The following is a 15312-nucleotide window of genomic DNA, read 5'->3' on the forward strand; positions in this document are numbered from 1 at the left end:
ATTAACGTATTACACTGACAACCTTTATGCTGCTTGTGAATAAAATTGCTGTTCATAAACAAATACATTGAAATGTCATGTATGTTAAGGTTCACTTTATGAAACATCATCACTTTCAGTGTACGCTGTGTAGCATGCTGAAGAGAAGGTATGTCGTAAAATAAAAGTTTTAAAATTGGTAAGCACTGAAATGTCAAACTATGTAGTGATGAGTCTTGCTAACACGTATACAGGTTAAACAGTGTCATATTTCCTCTAAACATGTACTAGATTAGATGTACTGAGCTTACAAAAGGAAAACAAAATGAGAGACTGACTTTTTGTGGTGGTCTGTGTGTATCTTAGTTTATAAAGAAAAGTGTAGGTAGAACATGTTGAAGAATAATCTGAAAGTGTTGTAACTTTTATACCCAAAGTGTGTGAATGAGTTCTGATTTCTTCAAATCTATCTATTTTATTATTCCTGGTAAACTGTTTGTCACTTTTTTAATGGTTTAGGTTGGACTATAAAAATGTTTGACAAATGCATATAAATTAGGATGCAGTGGATCAGGAATCAAACATGAGCCTGCTTAAATAATTCTCAAGATTTTCTGGTTCACATGTAGTGATATTGAACTCTTTAGTCATAGGCTTTAATTTGTGCATGGTGCTGACCTGATGCTGTGCAGGGACACTCGCTGCATCCCTTCATTCAATTCACTCTAATTATCCCCAACTTCCTGGGGAGCCTGCTTAGAAGTGGTCATGAATGTTTGTTATTAAGTATTAAGATATTAGACTACTCTGGTTACATGTAACAAAGTAGTTTTTAGTCTGAATTTACATATAGATGATCAGTATAGGAAGCTGAAATTAATTTGTCATGATTTGATTTAACCAAATTCAAAATAATACACTGGAATAAAACATCTTGACAATGACTTAAGGTGGGAGTTAAATGAGATTTAATGTTATTGTATGAGTTCTTGTAGGTGATTTCAGTGTATGTTTTACAGTGGTTATAGCATGTAAATTATCTTCAAAACAATCAAATTTGTGTGCATATCTCAGGATGATGGTAATTATTTTTGCTGGGAGCATCTGTTAATGTGGAATACTCTCTCATCAGGTTCACGTGAAAATGGCGGATGAAGCTGTCTGTGTTGGCCCAGCTCCCACCAGCAAAAGCTACCTCAACATGGATGCCATCATGGAAGTCATTAAGAAAACCAGGGCCCAAGCTGTGAGTCTGAATGAGTCTATCTGCTGCAGCTGTTTCATATATAGCAAGCAGAAAAGCCAGAGTTTGTATTTTTTTTAAGGTGTGTGTGGGAGAAGTGATTGAATATGCGATTCCAGTTAGTTCATGTCACATGAGTTAAATGTGTCCGAAATCGCTACTGGAAATCAAAGGCTTTGTAGCATCTGGCAGCACTGGTTGCTGATCCTGCAGGTGGCTGCTGGATTCAGCTTTCACACCAGGGAGCAGCTTCAGTTCATTTCCAAATTTGCTGGGGGAAAAAAAAATCCCAATTAGTTTTGAGCGCTAACCCTTTATATGCCATAATGGCTTTTTGAATGTTTTACAAAGCGTGTCCAAAGAAAGCTTTTGCTTAAACTATTTGAAGCGGTTTTTAAATTATGTGTTTTATTTGCAAGAAGGTGCATTCTGCAATTATTTGTTTCACAATGTTTATGGAGTGCCCATCAACCCATACTTACTCACGTAAGCTGTTCTGCTTTTCTTCTCTGAACTGGCCAGAGATTCAAAGCTTAACAGGGATTGGCTGGAAAAACAAATGCGTGGTCATGTTCACAAATATAATGAAATAAATGTATTATTCAGAGCTACTGTAAACAGCTTTTTTAAAGTAAAAATTGATGGCTGTGTTTGAGCAACACTCATTACTATGGAGTGGTTTGGAGCAGCGTTGTAACTTCCTTCAAAGTAGATGTTTTGGTGTGATGCTTTTTTTTGGGGGGGGCTCAGACCTACCCTGAAAAGAAAATGACTCATGTCCTTCACTCTTGAGTTTCTGAAAGTAGAATGCAGTTGTTTACACTCTTTACAAGAGCGTGTAGTGTATGCTTTTTGTTTTATCTGTTGGACTATATTGGATCAAGAATCTTGTCAGTAGCAAAAAGCAAAAAAGAGAACTGTTACAGTTCTTTCAAGCAATTATACAAGGTGCATTTTGGGGTATGAATAGCAAATCAGGCATTTAAGGATGCATCACTTACACTAATGATACAGTAAATACTGCTCTCCATCAAGGGTGGCTAAAGGTAGGAAGCTTATGACTGTAGACCTAGGAACCACTGTTACGATCAAAGCTAAAAAATATTTTGAATGAGGAGTACTTTGTAGTGTTGTACATACTCTTCTCAGTATGTATGAGTATCTATGTAGAAGTCTGCAGTGATGTAAATGTGGCGAAAGGGAGTAAAAAGGAGGGAAAGTCTGGAATGAGTATGTTAGTCTCTCTGCAAGCAGCATCTTTCTCCATAGTCAGGTAATATTTGTTTTAGAAAATGCAGCTCAACTGGTGGATGGGTTTTTACAGCTTGACTCAGGACAGTTAAATCATTTCAGCTAATTTAAATGCTTGGTGATCTATTTCACCTTACTAGTATCTGAAAGGTGGTGGTAAATTTGTTGTCTGGCTTCAGAGGTTGGTGAGCTTGAAAATTTGTTTGCTTCGTTTTTTAAAGGTACACCCGGGATATGGATTTCTTTCAGAAAACAAAGAATTTGCCAGACGTTTGGTAAGTTATCTTTGCTTGGATGTGAAGGGTGCACTGGCTGACATATATTCGTTCCAAGGTATCTGAGGGATCAAGGTACTCATTTAAGGCAGATTTAAAGGATACATGAAAGCAGGGTACTTTGCATACCTTCTCATGTATGTGGATTTTCTTGCATTTTATAGGTGCAGTTGCAGCCTGCCCCTTTTGGGAAAAGAGAAGCTGCCTGTTTGTAAGAGCTGCACCAAGAATATAGGGACCTCAGTGTTTGCACTTTTTCTCTGTACTGTTTGTGGCTTCTTAGAAACAAATACTTTTAACCTAGATGATTTCAGTGACTAGCTTTGAAGAGATTGTTTTGGTGACTCCTTGCACAGCTGGTGAACAGCAGTATCAGCAGCTCTGAAATGGTGCTGAACTGCACTTTCAGGGTGGAGGTAGAAAGCCGTTTGAAAACTGGTTTCTGTGTTGGAAGTTGTGTATTACAGACCTGCAACCTCCAAAAGGACCAAGGTGGTAATTCAAGAGGGTGCTGTTTTCACTTCACATTTGAGTTTCATTTTTTTCATAATCTCCTTAGTTCAGTGGGGTTTTTACATATCACAAGAAACTGATATGTGGCCCTTTTACTCATTTCTCCAAACCCAGCTCTCCAGCCCCATGAAGTGCTGAAGAAGATAAATTCTAACAGGCAGTAAGAGAAATTGGTTACTGTTTTCAAGAATAGTTCCTACCTTTCATAGTTCAGTGTAGCAGAAACACAGATGGAGGAATGTCCTTCTGTGAAGCTTTTGTGAGATATCTCCTGTTTGTAGCACTTATATAGTAGTTCTTGCTTCTGTGTCTTCCTTTACTACATCCCTTTTGGCTCAACTTCTGTTTGTAGTATAGCCTGTTATAGTTTAGTTGGTTATTTGGTGTTAGATAATATTACCAACTCACCGAGTAAACTATTCGGGAATTAAATCTCAAGGTTTTCTATTTTATTTTTTTGCTTCTTAGTGGCCATGCCTTTTTGAAGCAAACAAGAAAAAACAATGTAGAGTCTAATCTGTGTCCTGCTGGTTGCTGAGTGGTGGTAGTGTTCTGTTAAACTTGAAAGGAATTTGAAACACTTAGCATTTGCCAGGTTTTACCAAATCTTGGATAACCTCTTACGTGTTATTTTCACACAGTTTAACACTTTTCTCTGTACTACTTTGTGTACTAGAGCCTCTTTTTTGAGTGAAGGTTCCTGGTTTAATTTATAACAGTGTTTGTAACAGAAAGAAACAGAAGTGCTAGATCATGCTATTATGTGGTATATTTTTGCTGCCAAAGTTTGAAATTTGATAATTATTACTCCAAACTGGGCATGCTTCCTAGTGATATGGTAATTATTGAGCGATGTAGATTACAGTATTGTTGACATGACAATCTGGAACAGTTTTTTTATTTTGCAAGATTAAGTAGAAGTGGAGGAAGAACGAACATTCCTGTAGATCCCCTCCCCCCTTCCTTCGCGTCTTTTCACTCAAATGCTTTAATAGTGACCATGTTATTTCAGGAATTCACTAGAAGCACTTTCAAATTTGGATTGCTGCAATCTCAAAGTAGCTTCTAAATACATCTCACAAACTTAATGTGTTCTGCTCCCTAAAGAGAGTAAAGCAAGCAACTTCTGCTTTGCTTTCTCAAATACAGTATTTTAAGTCTCAATTAAGTCATAACTGTGCTTCCCTTCATGTCAATGACTCTACAGTATCAAACCCCTAGTGAGAGTTGGGGAAATGATCTGTTTTTTTATCACTGAGAACTACTTATATTTTTTCAGACAACTTGATTAACATTTTTAGGAGAAAAACATGCCTGCTGTTTCTCTTCTTCATTAAAGCCTGTAATAAATGTTACAAAACTGTTGTGAAGTTGGCAAGGATGTGTTTTTGTTCCATTTTCTTCTTTCTCCCTGTGCCTTTATTTGCATACATTCTATTTGTTCTTTTTGCTGAAAGTACTGATGGACTTGTGAAACCAGTGTTTATTTCCTGGTGTGTATCTATACTTTTAAAACAAGGCTACCTAGATTTGGTGACAGAGAAATAGACTAAGTGTTTTAAACTCACCATTCTGTCTGTAAGAGTGGTAATGAGCTCAAAGCAAAGCTTTGTTTCCACTTAACACATGGACGGTCAGTTCAGGTGTAATCCTGCTGTGTGTAATTTGAACAAAAGCGTGTCTTTTTGTTTGTTATTGCATAAATGATTAATGGAATAAGTGCACAGCTTTAGGTAGTCCTTGTAGAGGATTTGATTTATACATATAGAGTACTGAAAATGACAGTTGTTCATTTTTCTTTTCTTTACTCATTTTTTTTCTTTTTAGAATGGGAGGGAGCACAAACATGTTGAGGATTTCAAGTAAATATTTCAGGCTTCAAAACAAATGTTCTGAAAGGTGATTATGTTAGTATCTGGCATATTTTCCATAGTGATCCAACAAACAAAGTTGGCACTTCACCTTTTCAGATGTATCTATTCTGGTTGCTGTTGAAAGACAGCAGAAAAAGGCATCCACTGCACTTATATAAATGAAGTCAGCTAATGATTTTGTTAAAACTGAAGGCCAGTTTCTTGAAAATTACTATTTTAATACTAATTCTTTTGAAAATTTATCTTAAGGTAAAGCAGATATTTGGAGTAAATTGGATATTATGTAGAACAAATTATGTTTCTGGGCAAGTGAATGTAGTTTCTTAGAATATTTTTAATTAAGAAATTTAAGCTATCCCACTCGGAACCCTTGAGAGGCTCTAGGGGAAGTGATATGGGTACTAAGGCTGTGAAGTTCAGTTGTGCAAGTAGTTACATGTAGTTTATACATGCAATGTATATCTGAACAAAAGTGGTATTTTTCTTCATGGAGTAACTGCGTATTACTGAGTATTGACATAAACCTAAAGGTGTAGTCAATCTATTGCATACTTTATCAATTTTTATTTTTAATCTCACTTTTGAGAGGACAGCTTGTTCCGTCACTTTATAGAACAATTTGCTAGTGACCTCTGTATTCAAGTTAGCTTGCTTCATGTTTCCCTTTATACAAAATTAATGCAGACCCTTTTTGAGAAGTTCTAACACAGCTATTGTTTGCAGCAGGCCTTTGAAATTTGGCAAGAAGAAAGGCTTGAGGCTAAAGATGAGCCTTTTGGTTAGCCTACTACTGGATGATGCAGTCATCTGAAATTGCCTTTTTCCTTTTCTTGTGAACCTACAGAGTAGCTGTGAGGGAGTGGGCATACTGAGCCATCTCTTCATGTGCATGTTGAATACCTGAGGATTGGCCATCGATCCCTGTGACTATTCCCTCCCTTTCCTACCTGGGTAAAGAAGGGAACTGGGGAAAAACAAGGGACAAAAAAATGAATGCGAGACCAGATTGGCCCAGACATTCATCCAATTTGACCACATTTTCTCATGCTCTATCTGATGTCATCAAGTAAGAATCTTACCTCTGTAGTAGAGGTTGCATGCCTTTCTGCTTCATGACAGTGGTTAGAAGCCTGAATCGTGATGCATGGCAACTCAGTGTTGCAGTTGTTCATAGTGGGATCAATTTTCACATTTTTAGTTAAAGAAAAACAGAAATAATTTTTTCTCCCCGTTGTCATTGAAGTCCCTTGGGGAAATCACAGAGTGGTGGTAGGGACAGGAAAAAAAAACTAAACGAATGTGATTCCCTTGCAAAGTGTAGTATGAAAAAAATGCCAGTTTGCTGGATTAAAATCAGCATATAAATATATTCTAGTATGTAAGGTAGAGTTCCTGCCTTTACAGGTGGTGCATTGTAATGGTTTTTTTCCCCAAAGCCTACTAGATTTGTGTGTAAGATAGATCTATAAATGTTAAAGTTACACTTGTATCCTTTAATCTGTGATGCTCTTCTTTTGAGTGCAGCCTTGACTATGCTGTCTGATGTTTTCTTCAAGGAAAAAATTGCAGACTCTTGGCTCTGCCGATCCTTACCACTGCCCCATCCTGCATATGGCTATTGGTGCAGAAGTATTCAATTCTGGAGTAAGATATGGATCTTTCTGGAATACCTAGTGATACCTCTTTCTTTAAATCTTTTGTGTCCTTGTAGCAACTACTATTTGGCAGGACTAAGGAGAGAACAAAGCAGCCAGCATAGCACCAGTTTTCTTTACCTTTGAGGCTACATTAACATTCTTAGTGGAATTAAAAGAAAAACAATGTGTTATCTGAAATAAATCAGCAAGCAATACACATGGAAGTGGTTAATCACATGTTTGTAAGTGGTTGTATGCTTGAGATGAATAAGGTAAAACAAAGAATGCAGTGTACCATCTTCTGTAAGGGATAACCTGTAAGGATCTTTTGGTTGGATCTATAGCCCTACAGAGTTAATTATGGGATTGTCACCTTTTAAAATATAGATTCATAGTGACAGCAGCCCTTTAAAATGGTTGTTTATGGATTTATTATTTGTAGGTAAAACTGTGAGGTTCCTTTATTGTGATTCAAGGTATACTACGGTTCTGGAATGCATTAGGTGTGATTCATGTGCAATTCCCACATTATTTGCCCAGTAAGAAGTCAGTACAAGTAAGTTAGTTAAAAAGGTTAGTACCATTTGTGCTTTCTGACTTGAGAGGTGATGATTGAAGCCCGATATCAAGAAATCTCACTAAGAGGTTATGTCCTTCAAGGAACAGAGTGGACAGAACTAGTGATGTGAGTTTCTTATTCTGTCTGCAGTGCACAGCATTTCCAAGCCACAGCAGTCTGTGGTGGCTTTGGGTGCTCTAATGGAGTCTGCTGACCATAGGTGATAAAGGTTAGGCAATGTTCTTGCCTCTTCAACAGCAGGTAACCAAGGTGCCCCCAGAAAAGTTGTGCATTTGAGCCTGTAATGTCAGTGGGAGACTACATTCTGTTGTGAGGCAGAATACTTCTGAATATTATTTGTTCTTGCAAATAATCTCAATTGTTTTCTTAATAAATATATAATAATCCCAATTGTTTTCTTTTGTAGAAATACCTAATTACAGTATCAAATGCTCTGATACCTACAGAAGGGACAAATATTGCAGGTGTTAAATCACCTGCAGTGCTTGTCAGATGTTCCTGGCCCTCTGCTAGTGCAGGTGAGCTAGAAAAATCCAAGAACCCCATGCTGGCTGAGGTGGGCAGGGCCCTCTGTCCCTGTGTCGCAGCCCCTGCTCCAGCAGCACCACCCAGAGCAGGGTGCCCAGGCCATGGCCAGGCAGCTTCTGGAGAGCTCCAGGGAGGAGACCCCACAGCCTCTGGGCAGCCTGTGCCAGTGCTCTGGCACCCACACTGTGCAGCACTGCTCCTGCTGTTCAGAGGGAGCCTCCTGGGCTCCAGTTTGTGCCCATGGTCTTCTGTCCTGGCATGGGGCAGCAATGCAAAGATCTTGTTCAGTTATCTGGTTTCTTCTGACTTAGAAGCTCCCTATGAATGTAGGAAGGCTCTTCATTCTTTTGAGCTTTTTTGCCTAAACTCTAAATAGGAAACTTGCACTGCAATGACAGTCTTGTTTGTGTTCTTCACCTCGAGTAACCATGTATCTTGTGCTTTTTAAAGCTTTTTCTTGAGGGGGGGGGAAGTTTTGTCGCAAACTTAACCTTGTTTTATTCTTATTAAAATCTTTATTAAAACCTAAACACAATGCCTCTTTAATTAGCAATATTAGGCAGTTTGAGACCCTTGGTCCAAGAACTGTGGTCCTGCATGACTTCTGAAATGACTTATGGTTGTGCAAGCTATTATAGAATATTAGTGATTTTGCTTATCTAGACTATCATAAGATACTAAATATTTCACACAGGTTGTATTTCAACAGCATGCTAAGGTGTGTGGCTCTGTAGATGAATGAATTTGTAAATAAAAACTATAAAATCCTTTCCTTGATGTGCAGTATCACTGCAGTAGCACCAGGCTTCTAAAACACTTTGAGTTGTCTGTCTTCAAGTGTTTTGAAATCTGGTTGTGAGAATAAGAGATGCTTGCTCTTTTCCCACTGTTTTTATTATAGACAGCTGTATGTGCCTGTACTGTCTTTTCCTCATTGCAGTAACAGACTTGCAAGCATAGTGCTGTGTGGTTCTTTTATGTGGGTAACACTTTTTCTTTTCACTTTTTCCATTTTTAGTCTACTGTTGATTTGCAACGTTGCAGACAAGCTTGACTGATTAAATTGTGTCCATTTTGATGTGAGGTGATTTGTTAATTGTCTTATTTTAGTATAATTGATGTGAGTTGTATGGCAACTTTAGAAATGTATTACAGGTCTGCTGCTTCTGTTCCCAAATCAGTATTAACTGTCCAGTTGCTACAAGTGGAGTTAGGTTAGATGTGACACAGTAACTCTCCACTGTTTTTTGAATAAGAATTCCCATTGTTTTGTGGTTTTTAATTTACTTCTATGTTAAGATAGATGAAGCATCAGCTTAGAATTCAACAAAAGCAATGCTTTCTTATGAATAACCACTTCTGTTTTCTGTCTTTATTTTAAGAGCTAATTTATATGGTAACAATAGGTAGTCTATGTTCAATAGTCTTGCACAGCAAGATTGCATTGCCTCTTGTCCTGACAGTGGGCACTACTGTAAAGATGTTGGAAACAGACTTTTCAGTCTTCCCTGTGGTATCTGAGGTATCCTCTCAGGCCCCCTTGACCTCCAAGACTCAATGAAAACCTCTCGCTAGTATGACAGCAATGATGGCCCTCAGAAAAGAGTAAGAATTTAATAAATAACTTCCAACCGCATAATAGCGTTTAGTGGTTTAATTTATAATTCTCTGGAACTTTAAAGAACTTTAATAGTACTTGCTATTATGATTGCATTTGCCTTTTCATTTTCATTGATTCTGTCCAAAGGATGGCTTACAAGTAAGCTTAGTCTATTTGTACAGTGCTATAGTTTACTTCTGCTTTGGACTGAATGGTGATGATCAGTAGCACTGATAACTAAGTACTGGGTTGACTGAACGACCCCAACTAGAGTTGTTGTTGGTCGTTTTTTCTGGGGAGAGGGGGACAGTTAAAATAGTTAATGCTCAGATTATCTTCAGCAGGAAAGCTTTGAATCAACAAAAATATTAAAATTTATTTTCTGAAGTGATCTTATGAAACTAGCATCTACTTCTGGCTTCTGGAATGAGCCAACAGAAGATGAGGTTTTGTGCCTGTTGTCAGCCTGTAGCCAGACTTTCTGAAGACGCTGCTCTCAGTGGCTTGTTACTGTCTGTTGTTATTGTTATTCTCCCTCTTAGATGTGCTGGAATGATTGCGTGTGCAAGTAACTTGGTAGGCCTATTCTGTAAAATGAGTGATTTGTTTTAAGGAAAGCCATCTAGCTACCCCATTAAGAATCTTTGAGTTAATAATGCATAGTTCTTGCAGAAGCAAATAAGGGTGTCTCTCCTCAGCTTGAGATGGAGGCAGATTCAAAGGGTTGATACTTTAGAAGTGGGATGTAGGAAATAAGAGGGAAAAAGTAAGCACCTGAAGGTATTGATCTTTTAATTTATTTACAGCTGAATAACCACACTACTTGACAAATCTTAACTGAGAGTGATCTAGGTGCCTAAACAGTTCTGAAAATCTATTTTGTGTTCTTTGTCTTTATAAGAAAAGTTTGATTAAACTCAGATTAAAAAGAATGCTAAGATCAGCACGTACACATTTCTGAGCAGGCATTTTACGTATTTGTCCATCTTGATTTTTACATCAGAGCTGTGTAGGGCACCTGCTGAATAACATCTCACTGTTTAGATATAAGAACTTTAATTGATGCTAAATTATGGCTTTTAGTACACACAGGGTTAAGTGAAAAGTTTGCAGTAGTATCTACTGAGCTTTTTGCTTTAATGTGCTCATTAGCAGTTGCAGGTCCAGGTTTTAGCGCATGCCAGTAATTTACATTTCACTGCTGAGTGGGTGCCCTTGTTCAAGAGTTGTTTCTAAGCTTGATGAATATACTTGTAATGGGAATAAACTGAGTAGAAGAATTGAAAGCCAAATACCCTGCCAGGCTATTCAGTGGGTACTGGAGTTTCCAGTGGGCCACTGATTAGTAATGCTTAGAGTGACAAGAAAATACAAAGATAACGTCTGGAAGCCTTACTACAGGTAGGCTTATGCCATCAAACCTCTCTTTGTAACTACCTTTACTGTTTTAGTTATTTTCTTCAAAAAACTTTTCTTCACAGGCCTTCTTTTAATATGATAATATGGTACATTGGCTAGACATCCCATCAAGGTTACTTCTTGTTTAGAGGTGGCGTAGTAAAGTGGTGGCTGCTCAGAGAGTCCTAGAAACAAATGAACTTAGAGGCTGTACAGTTTACTGCTATCAAATTATGGTGATAGAGGTCTCTGTAAATATTTGCTCAAGCTCTTTTTTCTTTTCCATGCTTTGTCAGATGCTGGCTTGGAGATGAGTGGCTAATAGCTATAATGACAAATAGATGCTTTGAGTTGCAGTAGCATTGTGGCTGGCTATTGAGATGCAAGACAAAGGTTGCTAGCTTTTGGGGAGGAAAATGGTTGCTTTCATGTGGCAGCAGCTTGGTTTGGTATTAAAACCATGTAATTATCTAACTGTATTTTTGATAGGATGATATTCGTGCCATTTTCCAAGCTGCACTGACTGTTCACAGATCACTACGTGAAAACTTAAACTGTGAAATTCTGTTTTCCTTTGTAAAGGAGTCCTGTGTATACTTCCTGTTCAAAAGGATAGGTATTGCTAAATTTACATATGTACGTAGAGAGCTATGTATTACGTGTGCCTGTGAGAGATCATACTGATGTGTTCAGAACTCTAGCAAAAGAGTGCTGGTACTTACTGCTTCCCACTCACTTTCTAAGGTATTGTGAATGTTGTTTATATTCAAGCTACTTATTATACAGTTTGGGGATGGGTAATGCATTAAACATTTAGAATGAGGGGAAAAAAAAACCACAGCAAAGATATTCCAGAACATTCTTGTGAAGAAAACCTGCCAGTTCATTGTGGGAGAACTTATGAACCCTTTTATTAGCCTGCGCATTAGGTGAATATATCTAAATGAGAATATTTGGAGAAAACAAAATCAACTGAATGTGCTTCACACACTAGCAATCATAGGATCATAGAGTGGTTTGGGTTGGAAGGGACCTTTAAGATCATCTATTTCCAACCCCCTGCTCTAGGCAGAGACATCTCCCTCTAGACCAGGTCGCTCAAAGCCCTATCCAGCCTGGCCTTGAATGCCTCCAGGGAGGGGGGCAACCATGACCTTGCTGCACAATCTGTTCCAGTGTCTCTCCACCCTCATGGTAAAGAATTTCTTCCCAAAGCCTACTCTAAATCTTCTCTCTTCTAATTTAAAACCATTTTCCCCTTGTCCTGTCCCTCCCCAGCTTTCCAGTAGGCCCCCTTCAGGTAGTGAAAGGCTGCTGTCAGGTTCCCCTGCAGCCTTCTCTAGGCTGAAGAACCCCAGCTCTCTGTGTGTCCTTGCTTGGGAGGTGCTCCAGCCCTCTGATAGTCTTCATGGCCTTCCTCTGGACTTGCTCTAACAGCTCCATGTCCTTGTTATGTTGTGGGCCAGACCTGTATGTAGTACTCCAGGTGGGTGTCTCACAGGAACAGAGTAGCAGGGCAGAATCGCCTTCCTGGACCTTCTGGTCACGCTTCTCTTGTTGCAGCCCAGGATGTAGTTGGTCTTCTGGGCTGCAAGTGCTACTTTGGTCAAATTTGGAATTCCCTTTGTTAATAGATCCTTTTTGTATAGTCTGGGAAGAGTGACTTCTTTACCATTGTATTCTTAGGCAAAAGGATTCTGAAGTGGCAACTTAAAACCTCAGTTGATCCTGTCAGTTGTCTAGCCTATGACTAATATCTTACAAGCTAGCAAGTGATTGTGTATCTTTAGGTATTGCTGGTAATATACTTTTCCTACCTTTAGTTACGATCACAAACTGTTTATGAAGTTTTAGACTTTTTCCAAATAAATTCACTTCAAATCCTTTTCCATGTGGTTGACTACTTCCTGTTCTGTAGTCTCAAAAGGCTGGATATACTTGCAGCTCCCCATGGGAAAGACATTGAGCTCAGCAGAAAAATAATGGTATGCCTGAGTAGAGCTTTCCTGAGTGTGAACAAGTATCTTACATTTCAAACTGTTTCATTTTGTCCAGTGTCAGCTGTCATAAAATATTTTCAGCCTCACGTTCTTAGTTTTGGACTTTGATTCTGAATGGCTTAAATGAGAAAGGGTTTTTTTGTGAAAGCAATCTTCACCCTGTGCTGGTTAAAATTCTTCCTTGTAGGTTTATGGAGGGGAAGACTTCAGTACCCACTAAGCTCCCATTCCACACTAGGTTTTAACCTGGTCTCATGCTTCCCAATGGCTAAATGATTGGTGGATACTACTTCTTTGTGTACTGTACTTCTTGGCTAAGCGAGCTTAAGTTGTACTTTAGGCACTGCATACTGCATATAGGTGTGTGCATCAGTCTTGAAGTCAGGTGAACTGTTTTTTTCTATGAATGTGGCTTTTTGATGCTTTGATCCTTTTCTTGACTGATCAAGATTGTAGCTTTTATTAGCTATGTGTGATCTGGTAGGAGGGTTTAATGGGCATAAACACTGTGGTAAAATGCTACTGCAGCAAAGGTAACTTTGACTGAATTATTGGTTATTTGATCTTTGGAACAGGATCTGACCTCAGATAAAATATGAGATGTGTGTAGGCTTTTCTTTTTGTTTTGGGGGTGGTAAGAAAGTGGGAAGGAAGAGGAGTTTGATTTTAATATAAATCTTTTGCTACTTCTGGGGTGAGAGGCATCATTCAAACTGGTGCAGTCTATATCTGTTCTAGTCTTTAAGGGGGGTCAACACACAATTCTCAGGTGTCTCAAGTAAATAGTGTTGTACTTTGTGTAATACTTAAAGCATTAATTGTAGCTTTTGGGTCAAAAAAGTGAGTTTTTGCATCTTTTAGGAATTCAGATAATTAATCCTCTAATGGATGCTGAAATATCTTACTTTTTTAGTTTACTTTTTTTTTACTTATTTCAGTGCATCTTTCTATTCCTCTTGAAGAAAGAACATGTTATTTTAAAGTGATGTAGAGCTGAAGTTGTTTAACTTTACATGATGGCTACTGTTACTCATGTTTTAATAGTCTAAATACATTTAGCAGCAACTTAGACATCCTTTGGGCAGATAACTTTTTCTATGCAAAGGGTTATCCAAATGCTGTTTGAGCTCTTGCATGGAAAAGCTGAAAGTATACACATGTATGAAGGCAACTTCATGATGTCAGCCAACAATAGGATGAGAGTTAATGGCCTTAAGTTGCACCAAAGGAGATTCAAGTTGAATAATAATAAAAGTTTATTTTCAGAGTAGTGAGGCTTTGGAACAGGCTACCAAAGGAGGTGGTGAAGTCACCATCCCTGAAGGTGTTCAGGAAGTGTGAAGTTGTGGCACTAAGGGCATGGTGGTGTGATGGGTTGATGATTGAACTTGATGATCCTAGTGGTCATCATGTTTCTGTGGATACTCTGTTAAATTCTGTTTATGTGCAAGAGATGGCAGCGCATGGGCAGTCTGACAAACTGGTATTTGGCATGGATGTGTGTATGAAGCAAAGGTGGACACTGAATTCTTCCATGTGGAAAAAAAATTGTACCTGTTGGCATTCATCAATGCTTGCTGAATGCTTTTGGAGACTAAACAGTGTATGTTGGCACAGAGTGGTGGTAGGTGATCTGTTTCAGTAGTGGTCACAGTGCTGTTGATCTCTGACTTCTGCTGTTGCAGTTTTTGAGTGCAGCATGTAAGACTATTTCATCACTGGTGAAAAATGCATACCTAGTGGTAGTGACTGTGTTGAAAAATAGTGTTTTGTAGCTGAGAACTTGCTCTGTCAAATAGTGTTATTGTGCTCTTTGTATCTGTTGTAGTTCCCATGGAAATAAATAGGAAGCTTTACTTTCAGAGTGACCTACATTCAGGTAGAATGTGATTAATTTTTTTTTAGCATGCAAGAACTGCTTAGGAACCCAATTCATAAATTTGCTTCTCAGAGGGAGGTGAGAAGAGTGGTGCTTTACTTATCCAACCTGGAGATGTTCAGTTGAACTCAACAGCTTGGCAAAAAATTCTGCCTGAATTTTGGGGAAAGCATCCTTGATTCGAGTCCTCCAGATCCTGTATGAAACATCTTCTCATGTTGTGTTAAGTTATAGTTGCAATATCATAGCAATTTTTTGTTGATTTACTTCTTTGAAAGTTCTAAACTTTTTTGCAGATGCTTAAGGGAATTTTTGTGCAGGAAGTAATAAGAGTGGAAGACTTGAGTTCAACAAGATTTAGAATTCAACAGAAGTATATTCAGTGCTCTTATGTAGAGTAGATAGAAAGGCATGTAGTTTTCTACTGTCATGTAGGGGGACTAGCTCTGCTATGCCTCATACAAAATTGTATGTATGAGATAAGCTAATGTTTTATCTGCAAGATTTTGTTGTACTTCTGATGTTAATATTAAGTTAGGTTGCATAGTAGATTCT

At 38.3% G+C, this 15312-nt stretch overlaps 1 protein-coding gene across 3 annotated transcripts in view; it reads left to right on the top strand.

Moving 5' to 3' along the window:
- PCCA (propionyl-CoA carboxylase subunit alpha) overlaps window positions 1-15312 on the top strand; it is a 263973-nt gene that overhangs the window by 36940 nt on the left and 211721 nt on the right. For all 3 annotated transcript variants that reach the window (XM_065740814.1, XM_065740812.1, XM_065740815.1), the window contains exons 5-6: window positions 1112-1225; window positions 2695-2748. In XM_065740814.1, the coding sequence (XP_065596886.1) occupies window positions 1112-1225; window positions 2695-2748 (168 nt within the window). The remainder of the gene's footprint in view (window positions 1-1111; window positions 1226-2694; window positions 2749-15312) is intronic.

This window comes from Cyrtonyx montezumae, unplaced genomic scaffold, assembly GCF_038088225.1.
Source record: "Cyrtonyx montezumae isolate F1298 unplaced genomic scaffold, pur_monq_1.0 scaffold_3, whole genome shotgun sequence".
Classification (NCBI taxonomy): domain Eukaryota; kingdom Metazoa; phylum Chordata; class Aves; order Galliformes; family Odontophoridae; genus Cyrtonyx; species Cyrtonyx montezumae.